Source organism: Elaeis guineensis, chromosome 10, assembly GCF_000442705.2.
Source record: "Elaeis guineensis isolate ETL-2024a chromosome 10, EG11, whole genome shotgun sequence".
In the NCBI taxonomy this organism is placed as follows: Eukaryota; Viridiplantae; Streptophyta; class Magnoliopsida; order Arecales; family Arecaceae; genus Elaeis; species Elaeis guineensis.
Window position 1 is genome coordinate 5,927,703 of NC_026002.2, and position 20,627 is coordinate 5,948,329.

A 20,627-nucleotide genomic window follows, 5' to 3' on the forward strand; every position below is an offset into this window, starting at 1 on the left:
TAAGAGTAGAGGCTAGCAAGCTATTTGATAGTCATGGGTCGAACCTCACTCACTAAGATCAATCAAAATTATTAAGAGAAGATCTCTCTCTAAAATCAAAAAAATCTTAATAAAGAGAGAAACCATATGATGAGAAAAATAGAGAAAAGATAGAAAAATTTTTAGAAAGAGAAAGTAGTGGGCTCACCCAAAGAAGCACTGACCGTGATTTCTTCTCCTCTCTCAGCTTTCCTTGGTTTTAGGCAAAATAGGGGACTTGCTCCCTATTTTCCCAAAACAAGTGACCTTGCGGCCAGCATGGATGTGGCCAGCGATGGTGTTGGCACACCGGAGTTCCCAAATCAGCGGTCGGAGCAACAATGGCACTGATAAGAGGAGAAAAAGATCAAAAAAATTGAAGAAAATATGGGTCCATATTTCTATCTAAATATCTGACAATGGCCAAACGGAAATCATAATCCAACAACTAAGGAAGATGTGGAAAAGATTAAAAAGGTTTTTATCTTATTTTTGGTGGTGCTTTGGCTACGATCCAACATAGGCTTCTGACAAGAAGAAAAGAAAAGAAAGGAATCACCAGCAACCTCCGACAAGCTTGGATTAGCATGGAAGGGGAAAGGTGGGGGATCTTCAAGTAGAGCACCCAGGGGGGGGGGGGGGAGGAGTGTGGGGATGCCGAAATCCTCCTCGAACTTGGATGGGAGGATTCCATCGAAGGAATCCAGAGGGAGTCCTCTTCCCATCATATTCTTTCCCTTTTCTCCACCATTACTTTAAAATTCATGCAGCTCCTTGGGCCAATTTCAGATGGCTGGGCTGGTCGTGTGGACTAGACCCAATTTGATACCGAGCCCATTTGGGCCGATATATTACATTATATGAGGTTACAAAGATAAATATATTTAAATAACAATATCTTTTTCATGAAACAATCAAATTCTCAATCATCAGAAAGTTGGGGACCATTTTATTTCTCAAAGAAAATATTCAAAGAAACAGAAAAAGATATCATCATTCATCACCTTGCAGGTATTGACATACAAAGCATGTCTATAGTTTTTCTTCTCCCCTAAAAAAAAAAAGACAAAAAAAAAAGAGTCAATCTCCACCTACTTCATTAAGAGAGCTATGGCTCTATGGTAAAGACAAACATTACATATTAATTTTAATTCCTCATAGGAGTTACTATTAAGCATCCGATTCCGTAGATGCTAAAGACCCTGCATGAAACATATCAAGTGTTGTCCTTTTTTCCAGTGCTGTGATGATCCAGGTTTCCTTTGATAAATGGCAACTTACTTTCTTTTAGAGTAGCTTGAATGAGATAAATCACTAAAAGTTCAACTGATCTCATCCACACCAAAAGCACACTCCCACTTTAGTTGAGATCACTGCAACTTGACCAGATTTGTGACATTTGCCACTGAAAGCTTATCAGCATCCATTTTCCTCCTAACTTCTCTGGATTGGTTTAAATGCTGCCAAGACCACAGCTATCTTGCAAGTGAGAAAGCCTGCAACTCCAATGAATAATTCGGTTGGTCTGAATTCTAAGCTTGAACCTCCCAACCCATGCTTAACTGCCAGTGCACTTGCAGCCACGAACACTGCCAAGCCTAACCATGGCCTCTTAAATCCACCAAAGGATAGGACAAAGTTTTCCATTTCACCATCTGAAGAAGACGACATGGGAACCGACAATCCATCAACTGACCTTTGCAATAGCAACAGATAAAGGAAGCCACAGATTCCTCCAAGTAAGTATGAGAAGGAAGCTTTCTCACCAGCAGTCAAGACTAAGATAGAGGAACCACTTAATATAAGAATTAGATCGTAAAGTAGCAATGAGAACTTCAGATCTGCATACTCCTTCATACCATCCTCGATAGAGGTTTTAGCATTTGTTAGTGATGTTGCTGGCTGGGAGTGCTTATTTAGCAAGGTTGAAAACTCATTCCAAGGTAGTTCAGTAATAAGCAAAGGTCTCAGCTCAGTTATGGACAATCCTCCTCTCTCTCCAAGTAAGATGTTATTAGCTTCGAATTTGTACTGCCAACCTTCAAACTGGCTTTCGCTTATGCACTCAATTGATTTAGACAAAGATAGTGGACCATTTATCACCGTTAACTGCATGTCATTTAACCTCCAGGAACCTGACCTTGAAGATGAAAAGCAGAGGACACATGAATTCTCACTTTAAGTAATCAATGGATACTAATTTTTGTGATATGTAAGTTTTCTACATGCAACGTTTTAAACTTGAGAATATAAAATTATAATATGATATTTAGCTTTCACGCATTTTTAGTGTTGCAGATATGTGCGAGTGATCATATATTTAGCACAACTGATAATGATGTCAAAAAGTAGTGTTTTGAACTTACCTGATTCAAGGCCAATCCAAAAGGCTTCAATTTTTTCTAGCTTGGGTCCGTTAAAAGTGACAATATCAACTGAATCTCTCTGAAAGTGGACCACCTCAGAGAAAGTCATGTCATTCTTTTGTTTAGTATGCTCTAATGAAACTGCACAAACCCTCTGTAGTAATGAATCACCATTTACATCTATCAGGCAGAGCAGTAAGGCTGCATTTATGTCACTCAAACCAGAGCCAAAGTCTTTGCTTGTGTGTAGCTCAAGTACATAGAACGAGCTAGATGAATCCAATTCCAAGGAGGAAACTCTCTCTCCAGAAATGTATTTGTATATGATTGCTTCTTCTGCTGGCAAAAGATGTGAAGGCTTTGCAAAATCCTGAAAATCTGAAGATCTCATAATCAATATTTGAAAGTGTTGTAGTTCACGTTCAGGGATCAGTAGTACAAGAAATAAGAAAACAAACGCTTAAAGTTAGATGGTCAAGTACTTGCAATAAACAAACAATCCAGCATAAGTCAGAAATGAAAACACAACAACAAGACAATATTTTTCTATCAAGAGCGCATTTCATGTCCAGAAAATGTATCGGTAACCTTATAAAATAATAGATACCAACCAACTTGCCCAGAGCTTAAAATTTTACTTGATCATTTTTAGTAAAAAAAAAATGGGCACACCCAATCAGTTTCATTCAAGGAATGATAAGATACAATGAAAGGGCAAAACGCTACCTAGAAAGAAGCCAGAGAAGCCCTAACTGAAAAGGAAAGAATTGAAGAACAAATGACCTTCACCTCCAACCACACAGAAAATAGATCTACCTCCCCAAACACTGAAAACAAAGTTACCCGATCAAGCTTTTTAGAAGCAACAAAAAGACTCCAATCTTTCACTCAAGAACTTTGCATTTTAATTATTTGGCCTCATTCCTAAAAATTTCTTCAAAAATGTGCTTTTTATTGTTCAAATACAAAGATCAGCAGGTTGCGAGCACCGCTCCATTCCAACACACTGTGTTCTTTTGCCACAGAAGGTTGACTCCAATCTCTCTAGGAAAGGTCAATATAATATGGGAACCAGGATTGCTCAACTTCCTTTCCAATGAGCTAAGAAGCTGCAGGAAAGTAACGGACAGTCAATATTTCCCTCTCGTAAGGTGCAAAACACACAGTAAGTAGGTGGAGGTCCTTTCCTCTTCAAGTTTCCTACCATCGCTTCAGGAGAAGCCATAGGAAAAACCTGACCTTCTTGGGGACAAGAATTTTCCAGAGAATCTTCACATCTGCGAACAGTGTTCCACCATAATTTAGAATTCTATACCAGTCTTTTACTGAAGACAAACTAGAGTTGTTCCATCTATAGAAAATGTCATCAAGGTCCATTAGAAGGCGAAACAACACTAAGATTTGAAGATAGGGACAGATACTTCTCTCCAGGTTCTTCTGTAATACTATATCGTTAGGTTTTAAGTCCCATCCTACCTATTCCTGACTCAAAGCTCTGCTATTCTTGCCTTCATCATAGCACCTATCTCAAATAATCTGTGAAAGCAGTCTTTTAGCGGATTCATTCCAAGCAGTTATCATTGAAATCAGAGACCTTTTGTCCATTACCCAATTGAAAATTTGCTCCTAGAGGAAAATCTGCTGTTTCTTTCAGACACTTCTCCAGAAAGGAGAAGCTTCATTCAAAATATTGCAGCCAATATAGCATCAACAATTCTTCTTTTGTAATTACTAGCAAAAATGCACATGCAAATGCCTTTATCAAAAGAAAAATATAAATAAAAAAACAATCAATAATGATTTAACTATAAAATCATCAAAATTATATCAGCATGTGATATGAGATTTCCACGTTGTAATAGTAGCTTTGGAAACAGAAAATGCTTATCATATCATTATTACATTGAATTGTATTGAATACTAGTTTTATTTGTCTGGCTCCCTATATTTGACCTCAAGGATAGCATCTCCTTTTCAAGCATATAACAGATATTCATATTAGTTTAAAAAGCTAAACAAAATATGGTATTTCCATTAAAATCACAAAAAGAAAATAAAAAAGAACAAATGGAAAGCAAAACTAACTAAACAGAAATTAAATCCAACGGATAGCTTTAATTGAAGTCCACACCAATAGATCACTAGTAAGTCCCAAACTCAAGTCTAAACAAAGTTACTAGCAGATTATATGTATTAGGACCAAACTTAAAGAAAATTATCAAAACTTGATCGACAGCTCATCTGAATCATCATTTGTTTAGCTCCTGACATCCTCCTATATTTTTCTCAAAAAACTTCCCTACCCCATAATGAATTCTTTTCTTAGATCATTTTTCTCCTTTCTTTGGTAGAGCTTAAAATGGATCTATGCGGCCTGCACAAAGCCATCTTAGAAAGACATAAAGAAGAACAAGCATAATTTAGATGAAGATTAAGAATGAATTTACATTTTCCTTGATGCCCTGCACATTTATGTGAATATTCACTGATTAGGCTTGAGGATTAGCTTACTTGTAAATTTAAATAATTCCCTCCTTATCCAACTCTTTTCTGAAGTTTAATTAAAAAAATCACACAAGCACAACTCGTAGATTAAAATTTCAAAATTCAGCTATCTTAGCTTCTCAACAGTGGTGAAGGAATTTACTTCAGGGTGCAATAGGATCCATATTCTCTATATAATGAGACCAGATATTTTCTCTTGGGCAGCTAAAGGAGTTTAAATAATTAGAACCAATATTTATCAAATTATGTCGAACCAGCTGGTTTAGGGCGTACTGAACCAGCTGGTTCAGGGCGTACTGAACTAGATAGGTGTTGGATTGGCATAGTTCAGGCATTTAAGATGGGACGGGCTGATTTGCTCATAAACTCCTCCTTGGCTATTAAATCATTTGAATTGCATGTTTCCTCCCCTCCTCCCACCCTCCTTGGGCTTGAGATCTTCAAGAGAGCGCGCCCCCCCCCCCCCCCCCAAAAAGCCCCCACGACATCAGACTGCTTACGATGGCCAGGACCCCACTGCCCACATTTTGGTAGGTTGCTCTCTCCCCCCCCTTAAGGTCAGGTTAGGGTTAGGGTTTCCCTTGCCCTCCCCCTTCCTCACTCTCTCTCTCTCTCCTTCTCTTTTTCTCCCTCTCCCTCTCCAGCTCTCCCTATGGGTATGCCCCAGGATGGCACAATAAGAACCTATACCATGCCAAACTGATTGCCAGCCGATATCCCCTCTAGTATTAGTTTGGCGAATCTTGATCAAAACAGCCTCTCTCTTTTTTTTAATATACAGCTTGAAAGAAATTCCAATTAGTACTAAAAGAAATAACAAATATATCCCGGAGAACCAAGTTCTATAGATCTCTAGGAAGAGATTGGAAGCTACATTTACATGGAGACTGTATTGATATATTAAAAGTAAAGCATACTTAGGAATCCCTATAATCCAAAAGAAGGATTTAATTCTTAACACCAATACTGATGTGTTGTGGGAAATAGTACGATGGAGTGTTAGGAATCAAATGGAAGATAGAGGGTGGTAATATTTGTGTGCCCAAAATTTATTGGAGGATATTGGTTGGTAGAAGAGGTTTGGAGATGACCCGAAGAGCCAAACATAAAGCATGATAGGGGTTAATGCATGTCTAAGACTTAGGGTAGCAGCAATCGCTGTTATGAAGAAAATATTATTCTTTGCCTTCTAGTGGATTGAATGAATGGTGTGGAAACCAAACATAAAACACCAAGGCTAGGGGGATTATATATCACAAGGAGGTTAGAAAGAAATTGAGTTTGTTATAGCCAGTCTGAACATTAGGTGCAAATGGGTGATATGCCTTGATTATCCATCCATATGGGTGCACGGGAGCAAGACTTCGGTGGCCTAGCTTGGTTAAGGGTGAAAGATCAGGCATGCATGTAGGTGCAAGTGCATGGATGTGCATGTGCGCATTTTCATGTGTATTTAGGGATTGAGTGTGAGCATAAAAATGGGCATATGGAATCTATCCCAAGCTTCGATTATGATTAGAAACCAAATGTCCACAACAAGCATAGACACTCTATGAGGAATTAGATATCCGCATGTATTTTGGTGCTCAAATCAATTTTATATTTATACTTTCAAGATCAAAAATATGCATTACCTATGTTATTTAACTTCATTCATTTTCATCAATCATATGGTCCATCAATACCAAAACGATATAAAATAACAGCAAAATAACATTGAAATCACAATTCAAGCACCCACAAACATTACAATAATTTTACAAACAAAGAATTGAAAAAAAAAAAAAAAGAATGAAAAAGGATGTACGGCAATGAACAAATGTTGTAGAGCATACCAAGTGTTAGTACGGTATGAACCGGTGACATACCATATCAATGGTATTAGTTCAACGAACCTTTGTCAATATTACCATTAACAAAAAGCAACTAGTCCCCAACTGGTATAGTCCATAAGTACCATCTATAGCCACCAGCTATGGACCAGTATGATCGGTTCAAGAAAAAAATTAATATCCTGCAGGCTCCAGCCGTCACGGTCCTCTTTGCTTGTCGAAATGGCATGATATTATAGGTACCCTGTTGAAGGGGCATTATTTAAAATCCTTGTGGGAAGAATGATTTTGCAACTACAGTAAGTATTATTCAGCCTTCAAGTGTGGTTCAATCAAAACCATCAACTTGTGAAGAATGGATCGCTAAGCTAGTAGCCTTCAGATGTCTGCCCGCAACCACTAGGTGTGAAGTCTCAAGTTAATGACCAAGGCCTTTGGGTGTGAAACAACTCAACAAAGGTGCAAATGGCTGTCAATACACTTAAAAAGGAGGAGGCAACGGCCATTGATTGAAGTAAATTCCAAAAGAAGCTGGAGAACTTGTACATGGCTTAGCCTTCAAGTAAACTTCTTAAAGGAACTAGACAACTTAAGACTAAATGGCTTTGATCTTGTGTAAAGCCTAACTCCAAAAGAAAATAATGAAAGATTTAAAGAATATATCCACTACTTTCGAGCATGACTTTTCTTAAAGAATTAGAAAGCTTAAAAATATAACCTCCCCTTCAAGAAAATATTGACACTAGAGACCATTCTTTACTTATGAAATAGCTCTAAATAAGTAAAAAGAGTTAGATTAAATGGCTTTGACCTTTGAGTCTAGCTTGACTTATAGAAGCCAAAGACTTAAGTGTATGGCCTCCACACGTTGAAGACTAGGTTACATGGCCTGTACCATTTGGGTTGGCCAGAATTTTTTACCATAGTAAAGATCTATAGATGATCTATGCAATAATCACATCTTGAATTTTGTAAATTTGGTCTAAGATGGTTGCTAACTCAAGCCCATACTTGGCGGCCATCTTCCAGATTTAATTGTGTTCGGCCTTATTAACCGAATTAAATCATATCAAATTTAGCTCTCTTGACTTGGTTAAGATAGATTAATACCTTTGAATCCACGTTCAACCAAATCAAGTTCCACCTCCAAGTCTTTAAACTAGGCAAATGCAATTGAAAATTAACCTCTAGAGGCCTAGCTGAATGTATCCACCATGATATATTGGGCATTCCATGAAAACTTCAAGCCATGAGAAATTATATTTATGTGATGTTGTTTAAATGGTATTTTCTTATCACTTCAAAGTACCATAAAATGTTGGAGCTTCTCAAGGAGTGTTCCAATGCATGGATAGCTTTGAACTAAGTCGGATTAAGTTGGCTTGTTGTGCTTTCACAGTTTCACCTAATGCAAAAATGGATGATCTCCAAATAGGCAAGATTAAGCTAGCCTACTATGCTCTTGGTCATTTGAAAAATCACTTTGAAATTAGACTGTTATCTTTGGGAGATGAAGCTTATCAACAGTTAGCATGGATCTTTACCTAAAGGATGAAATGCTCCAGCACTCAATGTTAAAGATTGATCCAAGGGAAAAAAAGATCATTAGCACTTAGTCTTGATTCAAAAGGATGAGTGGCCATTCACCATTTGATGTACACCCTATGAGTTTGTAAGAGTGTTTTAATCAATGGAATAGAGCATGATTCCAAGGTTATGGGCTTCTTTAACCATTAGCATGGAGCAAAATTCTCTTAAACAGGATACTTTAAACATTTGCATGGAGCACAATCATAGGTGTGGACTACTTTAATCACAATGAGGAACCATCTTGAAGACAAATGCATGCGGGTTAGTGCTATGATGTATTTTAAAATGTCATATTCTTTGTTGTTTTCGAGACAATCAAGAGAAGTGCAGCAAACTAGCATCAACCTCAAACAAGATAGAACGAAGCTAGCCAACACCTGTTACATAGTTATTGTTGAGTGAACCCCGATATAAAGAATAAAGAAACCAGGATTTCACAGGGTTTACTTGTTGTAACATAGAAAAAAGTCATATTTAGGGTTCTTCAAACTTCTCAAGCATCTTTTTTAATCTTTGGAATTTTTCTTTTTATTAATTGTTGGAAACTTTAAAGCTTTCTAGATCTTTTGACATTTTTCTCGCTTTCTAAAATTTTTAGAGACATTTTTTTTGTTCGATTTTTTAAAATTTTATAGAATTTTAAATTTTCAGAGTATTGCAATTTTTTTATGAAATCTTGAAAGCTTAAAAAACTAAAGCTTAGAAAATTTTATAGTTGTTTGTTTTTCTCTAATTTTTGCGAATTTGTTTGATTTTTTGTGTTTTCTTTCAATTTTCAAATTTTTAAGCATTTTTCATTTCATTTTTAAAATCATCTTGATTATTCTCGATTTTCTTTTTGATCTTTTGCTATTTTCTAAGCTAGAATCAACTAATCGTTTTGTACAATTGGCCTGACCCAATGTGTTAGTGGAGCATCAACACATTCGCTAAAGTGGCAAGTGTTGACATGACATTCTTGCTCGATTAGGAACTAAAAATCTCAAAAGGGGTGTAATCAAGCCAAGCATGATTGGGCATGGATTTGATTAAGCTTGGTTTGAGATTTATTTCAAGCTTAAATGCAAAGATCAATTTGATTTGTTTACCATTATTTCAAGCTCAATTTGAGCATAATTTTGATTCAAGCCATGCATGTGGAACCGATCAATTCAAGCTTGCTAAATTTCAAGGTTAGATCAAGCCTAGATATAATTAATTACTTCAAATAATAAACAAAATATGCAAATTAAATCCATAATCAATTGTCAATAATCCATAGAATGTAAAATATATAATATAAGTATACAAAGTAGGTTGATTTTTCGCTTGAAATTAATTCCAAGCTTGTTTTGTTGGTTCAAGCTTGATTTATTTAGCTTAAACAGAGCTCGATTTGAGCTTTTCTTGAGCTGAACTCAAGCTGTTGAATTCATTCGATAGCCTTACGTGGCAACCTACTGATATGGTTGCTAACATAGCAGTTTATTAGGCTCTAGTTGGACAAGTGGGCTGGCCATTACCTTCGTGGACATGAAGCCTGGGTTACCAAAAGCGCATGCAAGATGTCAAGGGATTTGGATTCAAGTACATAGAAGCAAGCCCCTAAACAAGTTTGAATAAGGAAATGCTTAGGAAGCAAGTGTGCCCAGGAAATTCCAAAAGCTGCAACATTCCAAATAGAAATTTTCTACTATTAAGCGCAATACTATCCCTTCGATTGATTGTTGTGACATCAATGTCGCAGTACTTCAGGTCAATGACCATTAGCCATCCAAAGGCAGTACTTGTGCTCAACATGATAGCTCTTATCAATCGAATTAAGAGGGTAAGAGCCACTTCATTGATCTCTTCCTATTCCTTTTTATTTCTTATCTTGCTTCCAACTCTAACCAAGGAAAAAGCCTTTGAAAGCCCTATTTCCACTTCAAGTTATGTGAACGTCAACTTTTATTGAGATTTTGGTTCAAGATGTCACATCAAGGTGCCATAAAGCTTGTATAAGGATATCATTCCCATGGGACAAGAATCTTCCAGGAGGGAAGAATGTACTACTCTACCTTGACAATCACGAATTCCAGCTCATAATTTGGTGAGGAATTTTTGTTAATATTCTTGCATTACCATTCCCTTGTCTTTAGTTTAGCCAACCCTAAGGTTGCGGTGCCACACTAGGAGGTACAAGGCCTATAAGTGATATCAATCCATGCACACACATATGAAGGATATGGTGCTTGCTGCAAGGTTTATCCATTTACTAGTATTTTCACACACCTCTACAAAACCGTTCACGATCACACTATATGAATGCTTGTGGCCCAAGACCAACTTCTATTAGCTGATGGGAAGTTAGGGCTTATGCCACTGATTTGACCTCCCTCATTAGCCTATGATTCACAATACACTCGGTGATCTTCTAGGATATATTGACAGAGAAGAAGATGGATAATCTGCTCCAAGTTTCAGGTCCTCAAGGAAAAGACTGGAAATCGGCTGGACAAGCAGACATGCAAGTTAAACCAACATTGACGCACTAATAGTTATGGAATTTATCAATTGTAGCACCTCAATCTTCTGATGGGCAACATTCTAAGAACCATAGATCTTGACCAACACCTGGCATGTCGATGATATCAAAAAGTGACTAGGCAAAGTGCAATTTTGCAAACATAGAGCTAGTGGTTCAGAGATCACAAGAAATAAGTGCAATATAAGAGATTGTTATCTATCTTCGAGCTTCTTAGGATGTTTGTGAGTATTTTATATGTTTTCTTTTTATTTTAAGACAATGTCCAAAAGTAATGGATATAAATAAAACAATAATAAGTTAATAACTTTTGGGCTTTTAAAATGTTTTATAAATTTTTATTTTCTGTTGCTTATTTAAGTGCTTTAAGCTTTTTATAATCAAATCTCTATCAAATTACCCATGTGAAATTGGAAGGCAAGCAAAGTTTACAAAAAACAATGCTTTATGGATGCACAAAAATGAATTAATCCCCATTAAGTTTGTTCCCACGCTAGAGATGCAAGTATTAAGCCATGCATACATCTTCAAAATTGAAAGTTGGTTGCTCCAACTCCAAGCCATTTCCATTTGGTCCTTAATTCACCCATTCTGATATGAACTTGTTTTGGCATCCTCATAAGCAAGTCAGGCATGCAAATGGCTTCTTTAATCCCCATAGCTTCTAGCTTCCACCACCTCGAGCGTGGATCCCCGAAAATTTAGCTCATCCTTAACATGCAATCTGAAGCTTCAAAACATCAAGTACCATACATAACTTGAGGCTTGGACTGTTCACTTCACACATGCAGAAAAGTTTTTTTCTTCGCGGCATCAAAATCCTTGAAGTGTTCGGCTTTCACATCATCTCGGTGAATTGATGTATTGCATCCAATACAACCATTCTTGAGACCATCATTGTAATGTACCTCAGTTCAAGCAAGTGTAGAGGGTTCCGATAATTAAGGTCAACCATTTATGTAATGTACATCAAGCCATTACATAAGCTTCTTGGCTTTGTTGGCTTGCAGTTATACCACCTGTTTGCAGTTACACAAGTGGTTCAAGGATCGAAATCCTAGGGTGAAGAACAATAAGTGCTTTTGGAGGATTAATGTTCTAAACTATTGCACTCTATGTGAAATGTTCATTTTGGGCATTGGACAATAGGATTGACCTTCGCTTTACTTGACTTGGGGAAGGCAATTGATAATCAGTGCACAATTACACCCTTCATTCTAAGAAAGACCTTCAGCAAAATTCTTAAACCAACCTTAAAAAACAATTGAGGTTGCACTTTTCTTATCCATATGAATTATTTTGGACTTGCCTTCCTTTCCAAATCCTTGGTTTCCAAAATTTGTAATCAAGATCTTAAAAAGATCTTTGCACTCTTTTCTTGTAGGTTTGCCTCATGGAGCATCTTTGAATTGTGGCTTATGATATGTCAATCGGAAAAGACTAGGGTCACATCATCACGGTGCTCAAGGCTTACAATGTCACCCTCAAAGTGAAGGTTTATTTAATTAAAAATATACGTAAGTTTATTTGGAGCACATGCATGATTAATGCTCCTTACCCTCCAAGATTGCCGGAATCAACTAGTGTTAGTGTCATTAGCAGTCAGTTCAAGAAACATGATGAACTGCGGATTAGGGAATGGGTTGGTCTGTACCCACAAAGTAGTGTCATATGTCACTTTGTTTAATGAAGTCATGAGTGTTTCAAAGTTGTCCTAACATAGAAGAGTAATGCTAAGGGACTTCAAGGAACATGATGAGTTGTGACCTTCGCAAGGATCAACTACAATTAGGGTTGCTATAGTCGGCTCGTGCATATGTTATGCCATTGATGTAATTCAAGAATCAGCCAAAGAGACCTTAAGAGCAAGGATCATATTAAGATTTGTGGATTCTCAAAGCCATGATTTTAAGTCCAAGAACAATTTGATTCATTACCATGGAGTAGTGCCATATCCTTTGTTTTGATATAGCGAGTATTTTACAAGTGAACTCTAACACAGTCCACTGGACAATCAAAGATGTTGGAGTACAATTCCAACAATTGCTGGTGAATATTTCCTTTACAACTAATACACTTTGGAGTGCGCTTAAAGCATCCGTCTAATGTTGTCTGCCTTCTTCACCTTCAGGATGACATATTGAGCAAAGAAGAAAAGAGATCAAACAACAAGCAAGAGCTCAATTACAAATCATGGAAGCAAACCTACAATGCAAGGAAAACAAAAAAAAGGCCAGGGCAAAAGAACTTAAATGGATAAGAGGAGCACAACCTTGTATGTGTTAAGATTTATATGAGAATTTTCTCTAACAATTGAATATCTCTCCTAGAAAGTAGGGCATAATTGTGCATCAATTTTAGAGAGTCTCACCAAGTCAACCAAATGAAGATTCACCATGCTTTTAAATGCTAAAGAGCAATTTCACTAAGCATGAACAAGATGAGAATATTCATCCTCCAAAGACACTATTAGTCTTCACCTCAAGCCTATAATCTCAAAGTTCAAACATCTCATAAAGGAAATCATAGAAGTAGAGTGATGGCATAGTGAATATATCTCACCAAGCCAAAAAAATTCTAAGAAGCTTAAATAAATGCTTGATGTAGTCCATCAATATAAATCCACATTCTTCCAACAAGATCATGCTTAATAGATGGTTAAGCTCCTCAAAGGTCATTCATACTTGCCCAAATCATAATATAGTATAATGATGGTATAAAAGTAGTTTATTGCATGCAACAACTTGCAATTCAACAGCACTTGGTGAAGGTATAACATTTCGAAGAATTTGATGTTCTAAAGTAAAAGCTTTTCTACATGTTTACGTTCCATCAATCTAGGGTTCAATTCTAGCTGAACATCTCGCATGGTACTTAGTGTTTAGAATCTTTTGGTTGCATGCCAAGGACAAGCTAGAGCCTTGGAGAATATACAACGTCTAGAAAAGCTAGAAGCATTCATGCACATGCTTGTAAGAATGTCAAGACAAGTTCAAATGGCATTTGATGGAAAGTGACCAAATGAAGATGATTGCCCATTTATCTATTAACTCTAAAGACTTATAGATGTAATGAAACTATTAATCATACTATATAGTTTACCAAATTTGGTTCGCATCAAGGTCTGCAAAACTAGTACTAAGAATCATACCAGTAAATTACCAGTTTGGCATGGTATGGTCGATATGGTACCACTAGCATACTGAGACAGGCTCCCAACACTTTTTCTCACTCCCAACCATGGTACTACTTGAAATCGGGTGATATAGAGTGGTTCCACTCAGTTCAGATTAGTACGGACCAATTTGACTCATATACCAAATTGAACCTCGATACCATACTGGTATCTCTCCGGTACAAGCAATACGGGATGGTACGAAATGGCATGGCAAACTTTGATTGGCATTAGATCATGAGTAGTTGCATCCACCCATAAAGCATTGTTTTTGTAAACTTTATCCTCTCTCTTGGTTTTGCTTGGACATTTTGACAAAATCTTGCTTATAGATAACTTAAGCACTTGAATAAACTAAAAAAATAAAAACTTATAAACATATTGAAAAGCCAAAAGGATCAATTCTTTTCATTATTATCATATGTTTTACAGACAATTTGGATAAAAAATGACATAAAAATGTTCATAAGCAAGGTATGCTATGTTGGTAATGGGACCTATATTAGTCGCCCAATGGTACAATACGGTATGGTACCTTGCCGTTCTGTTCTGACCCATACTGATACACAGCCAAAATGGGTGACAAAGAGGGAGAGGGAGAGAAGGAAAGAGAGGAAGAGAGAGAGGGGAAGGAGGGAGAGAGGCTAAGAGAGGGAGAGACCAACTTCACTTTAAAAAAATCAAAAAAAGGGGATGAAGCCCCTGCTTCCCTTATTTTCGTGTGGCCAGACAAGATGGGGACTTGAAATCCATCTCTTCCCCCCCTCCCTCCCTCCCTCCTCTCTTTTCCTCTCTTAGCTTCTCCCTCTCCCCCTCCCTTACCAGATTTCTCGAATCTCCACCCCCATCACAATTCAATATGCCCCGAACCGAGTGATTCGGGATGGTACTACCTTCTATGTTGATACAGATCCTAATAAACACCAAACCACATAAATATTGCTCTTCTTCACACATGCATGTCCACCCTAGCTTTTCATTGGCCCCCACCCTCCAAGAGACGTAATTGGAGTGGGCTCCTTTTAGGATCTACCCTTCCTTTCTCATTCTATATGGACACACCATTTGCTATATACATTCTTCTTCTCTCTATTAGTTGTAAAATGATTGAGTGTACAAAGAAAAATATTTGTGAGCAAAAAAGTAATATTATCACACAATTTGATACGTCAGATCATGATAGTGTATCAAATGCTCTCTCTAAAATAAATCACAGGCACCATGCACTAGAAATACTAGTGTTACACAATTATTGTAATGTTATGAAAATTATACTATAACATATTATCAATTATATTTGTCTTATCATCAAATATGAGTAATACTATAATATTTGACATATTATATATATTTCAATTTTAGTTATATTGACATAATAAATAATTATAATTCTTAATAATATGCACTAACATAGGATGCAACTATATTTATTTTCTACGATTGAAAATATAGTTATATTGTACGACATGGAATTATGAAAGATAAGAAAGTATAATATAATATATATTAATAATATTATAATTCTGTCATAATATTATATTTAAATACTATAAAATGTATTATGGTATATGGTTATTATATTATTACTAATATATTATATTTAAAATCATTAGATGATAATATATATATTTATGCAAATTGGAATATGCTGCAAGGTTTGCTTCATTCACTTGAGATTTCTTGGAATTATCTAAGTGTCAGAATCAGATTCAACCATTCTCCATAACTCCCAATAATGAATATCCTAAGAATGGGAATAATTACATTCCTGTCAACCAAACATGACCTTTAGTTAATAAAAAAGAAATGAATTTTTAAAAAAAAATCACAGATAGTAGAAGTCGTTCTACAAAATCCTTATAGCTACATAGATTTACCATTTACTTAATATGATTTCTATCATGCAGGATGTTGAGTATTATTTTTAGTTATTAGCTATAATAGGAAGTCATAGGATCGGCAAGGTCAATATTCTAAGGAAGTGCAACAAAATTGGAGATCTGGTTATTACCTTGAAACTTAGATCTTTTCGACCATGGAACAATGCGAGAATGGCCTATCTGCTTGTGAACTCCCCTTTCAGTCAATGGAACTCGAACACGTACTTCTGACAAGTTACTGGTCAAGTGCCATCTTGTAGGAAAATTAGTACATGTTGATGGTATAAATTGCTTCACAAGGACGGCCAGCATTTCTGAGAAATTATTATGATGTTACAAGAACTATCATCTTCAGTAGATGAAATTATAGAACAGAGTATGTAAATGAAGAAAGAGAAAAACCTAAAATGCATCAACAAACTTAAGAATATAAATATTTAGACTTGATGTCCAAAGTGGTGTTCATGTTCAAAACTTCATAAAGTGAAAATGCAAGATATTTTACCCAAAAAAAAAAAAGAAAAAACAAAGAGCAAGACATCTTCCTCCAGAAAAAAATTACATGCAAAGAGAAAATGAAGGATGACAGAGATATGAGATTTGACATATAGAGAATGCCATAACCTGAAGATTCAGACATGACCATTCAGTTGAATGATTACCTGAAAGACACAGAAACAAAGTATTTTATTCCCATAACCAACAAGCTTTTACCATCTGCTAAGGGTTGGCCTTATGCTTCACTGCTGACTACATTCAAGAACTGGAGATAAGCTCTGGAAAGTCGTAATTTTGACCAAGAGTGTCCTGAATCTTACTGTTCCTACTCCCTTCTACATGATTTCCAGCCTCCCTTTGGAAAATAGATTTGAAAATTTATTCTTGAAATTTATGACCAAGTGTATGGCTTAAACTTGGAAGACACGATGGGTGCATGTATAAACCATGAAATAAAGAATAATTGGTACTCAACTTCCAGGTTCACAAAAGAATTTACAAATAGATAAAGGTGAAATTAATACCCGGACCTTTGCTTGCCTGCAATTTTACATTTAGTCCATACATAGTTAGCATTTCCAGTTTGTATTTGCACACAGTTAGGCCTGACGTAAAACAAAATTATCTCCATCAAGTATAAATAGGTATTAAATGTAAAATTGCAGGCAATTCAAGTGCCAAACCTCAATTGAACCATATTTAAATTAATTCTCAAAAATCTTAATCTCCCTCAGCTTTAAACATAGAAAGATCTAGATGACACTAAATCATAATAGTTAAAAACAAAGACTTTCCTAAGCTACCTATTAACTAAGGGTGTGAGGGTTTCAGTTAAAGTTGAGAATTGAAGCAAGGCAACCTCATTGGATCAATTTGGTTAGAATTTTAGCACATATTGGTCTAGTTATATTTGGAGGAAAGAAATTCATATAGCCGACACCAACTAGTTTAGGATTAAGCTTAGCTGAGTTGAGCCAAGCTGTATAGGTCTGGTTTTATTCTTGTTTTGAACAATCCTATCTGGCAAGATTCACAATCTCGGTATTGGACTCTATAGCAGTAGCATTTTGGTGTAGTATTGGTACATCCGATACAAGAATCGGTTTGATGTATTGATACTTGGTGTGGCCCCATCACTCATACTGCTTTAACATTGATATGATATGCTTGGTATAGACCTTTATAATGCGCACCATGCTACCATCTCAGGTTGATTTTTTAGGCCAAGAGGTCATGCAACCCAATCAAACACAAGAAAAACAGCCCATCTATATAATATAATGTTATATATTCCATGTTTATAATATAACATACATATAACCTCATGGTTTGCTATATCATATACTCATAGTATATGTTAGCCTTCATTTTAATATATAATATTTATAATATTAGATACATTGTTGCGGCATGATACTTATAAAATTTATAACTTATTTTCAAGTTTGTTAATATAATACTATTTAATAGATTTGGCTAATACTATTCACTAATTGTTCTAAATGTATATCTTGAATATGACTCATAAATTTTAATCCTAAAAAAATTTTCCTTTTCTTATAATGGGTAACCAAAGAACCAACCACTATGTTGGCTCTGTTGGTTCGATCAAGTTCCAACTTTAGTTCACTTGATTCTAATTCTGAAAATGGATAATCAACTAGAACTGGTTTCGTTCTGGGTTGACTCCTAAACCCAAATCAGAGCCATGTGCACCCCTAACAGTACCTAAGATATTCATTTTAATAAAAATCTAATACAAGACATTAAATCATACTAAATATTGACTTTGGTGATCAAAATTATTTGCCAATCATTTGATATTCAAGCTCCTTATTCGAAGGAGTTTTAAACAACAAATGCATCCTATGAATCTTTTTTTTTGGAACTTGACTAAGCCACTAAGATAACCTAAACGATAACCATCTAAAACTCTAACTACAACAATTCATTTCCACAGCACAGATTCTTCCCGAGATCATATCAAGAAATAATAATTTTATACTTCTTGCCCAAATTTCCAAGATTTAATGGTTAAGAACAACATGGAGCCCTTGAGGGGATCATAATGTCCCTTTAGCTCAATTTTTGATGTTGATGTGTTTGGTCAACAATTTGAGAATGCAAGATGATGTATCCTTGTCATGTAAACTCATTGTTGTACAATTAACACGTCTCACAACAGGTAATCCCGTGACTTCATCAATCAACTCTTGTTATGAGTCACCTTCATGAATCTCCTTATATTTTCGGGGCCCATATAAAAACTTGGATGCTAGCTCCTCAATCTTTAGGAGTCCCTTCATAAGAATCATTGATTATAAAACATTGCTTGTCACATTACTTAATTCTGAACTCCATTGGATGAAATTGTTGCATTTTCAGGGCATGTTACTTTTAACAATATCCCCCCTCCCCTCTAAGGTATCATCTATTTGCCGTTGCCGAGCAATTAAACTTGGCATCTGTTCCAGCAGTCTAATCCCTCAAACTTCATCTTTCTGTCACATCTCTTTAGACAATCCCATACACCTGAAAATATCACATGGATGAACTGGTTGAACGTGCCAGAACCCCTACAAGATTTCTAAATCATTAAATAAGATAGGCATACCTGATGCACGTCTAATAATGTCGACTATTTATTTAAGACCATGGTCAAGGCAGATAATCAAGAAAAGTCATCAGATATCTTGACTGCCATTTAATTATAAAACAATTGATGAAATATAATGTTTGGTCTGAACATATGATAACCCCCGCTTTAGCCAGTGATCTTTGCAGTCTTTTTCTACTGAAGAATACAATTGTATTCAAAATCTTACGGACTCCATGAAAAATGCCCAAAATTTGCAAGCTAACATGGCACTTTGAGTTTCTGTCTCTCTCTTTCATAGGGATTGAAAGAAGAACAAAGAGGTGAACGAAATGAACCTAAAAAAATAAAAGCAAGCAAAGAGGAAAATTAATAAAGGCGAGCATCTTCAAACATGGCACGTCAACGTTTCATCAACACTACTAACACTCTGTTTGGATTGGGGGTACACCATAAGGGGAGGAGAGGGTAAGAAAATTAATGAACTTAGGGAGGGGAAGGGCAAAGAAGGGCACATACCTTATCTGCTCCAATCTTCCTCGCAAACAAAAAAAAAAAAAAAAAAAAGATGGCGTTGTAACGTTCAAATAATGGATGCAATAATCAAGATCCTCACAAACGAAAAAAAAAAAAAAAAGATGGCGTTGTAACGTTCAAATAATGGATGCAATAATCAAGAGGAACCGAAAATAAGCTGGAAAAGATAATATAACAATCAAGGAAGATCGGTCGAAGGGACGCATACCGTTCTACCCTTTCAGCTATCTGATCTGCCTAGGCGTTGCGTGTGAAATCTTGCAATGGGGTAATCTTCTTGGGGCGTTAAAAAGGCGTCCGTCGCTGCTGGACGCGTCGCGACGTCTTCCTTGCGACACGTGGAGAACTTATCACAATCGCAAAATGCCCCCAAACTCCTGTTCAGAAAAATTTTCATGGAAAAGTCGCACCGCCTCATCCCTCCCTTTTACACCAAGCGGAAACGTGCTCAACGAAGAGACTTTGGCTGGCGAGGCGCTGGAAGATCTTAGACGACTGAGAGCGGGGATGGAGGTGGCCACGGCGAAGGTAAGGAGGAGGTGGGGCAGAGGCAACGGAGAGGAATAGTGGATGGCAACGCACAGGGTATCCGCAAAATTTGCCGAGCCTGTTTAAGATCTTACCATCCGAATCCGTCATTACAAAATTATCCAAAAACCTCAAACCCATCCCTCTAAGTCGGACTCCCGAATCTGCCCGATTGACCTTTCGTGTTATTTGGATACCTTAATTAATCCGAACCCATTTAATCAATTCAAATATCATATAAAGTTAAAATAAAAAAAATTATCTATAGATTTCTATGTGGATCTAAAATTATTTTTTATTTTTTAAATTTTTTAAATAAATTAAAAAAATTTAAAATACTAAAAAGTTATTTTTAGATCCTGCCATTCACATAGATTTATATTTTGATTACACAATTTTACAGATTGGTTACACAGATTTATATACAAGTTACGCAGGTAATCTGAACATAAACCTCTGTAACCATAACTTGTGTATCCAGAACAGAAACCTGTATAATCAATTTGTATGGACGGCAAGAATTTAAAAATAACTCCTTAGCATTTCAGAAATTTTTTAGCTCTTTTGAAAAGTTCAAGGATTTAAAAGTAATTTTA

The 20,627-nt window shown here is 36.2% G+C and overlaps 1 protein-coding gene across 5 annotated transcripts; it reads right to left on the bottom strand.

Annotated features, from left to right (window-relative positions):
* Positions 1 to 937: 937 nt before the first annotated feature.
* LOC105053473 (uncharacterized) lies at positions 938 to 20,056 on the bottom strand. 5 transcript variants are annotated; one of them, XM_010934654.4, is made up of 4 exons: positions 19,712 to 20,056; positions 16,004 to 16,186; positions 2,385 to 2,762; positions 938 to 2,153 (listed from the first exon to the last, which is right to left on the bottom strand). In XM_010934654.4, the coding sequence occupies exons 2-4, from the start codon at positions 16,182 to 16,184 to the stop codon at positions 1,453 to 1,455; spliced, it is 1,260 nt and encodes a 419-aa protein (XP_010932956.1). In that variant the 5' UTR covers positions 16,185 to 16,186; positions 19,712 to 20,056; the 3' UTR covers positions 938 to 1,452. The 5 variants fall into 5 exon arrangements, with proteins under 5 accessions (XP_010932956.1, XP_073100361.1, XP_073100360.1 ...); XM_073244260.1 differs by lacking the exon at positions 19,712 to 20,056 and adding an exon at positions 19,486 to 19,506; XM_073244259.1 differs by lacking the exon at positions 19,712 to 20,056 and adding an exon at positions 16,497 to 16,527.
* Between the last annotated feature and the right edge of the window lie 571 nt (positions 20,057 to 20,627).

Coding starts and splice junctions, on each gene's coding strand:
- LOC105053473 (XM_073244259.1), bottom strand. CDS start 16,518: ATGGTCATGTCTGAATCTTCAG. Junction 16,187..16,496: donor GGTCATGTCTGAATCTTCAG/GTTATGGCATTC, acceptor ATAATTTCTCAG/AAATGCTGGCCGTCCTTGTG. Junction 2,763..16,003: donor GAAAAGATCTAAGTTTCAAG/GTAATAACCAGA, acceptor TGAGATCTTCAG/ATTTTCAGGATTTTGCAAAG.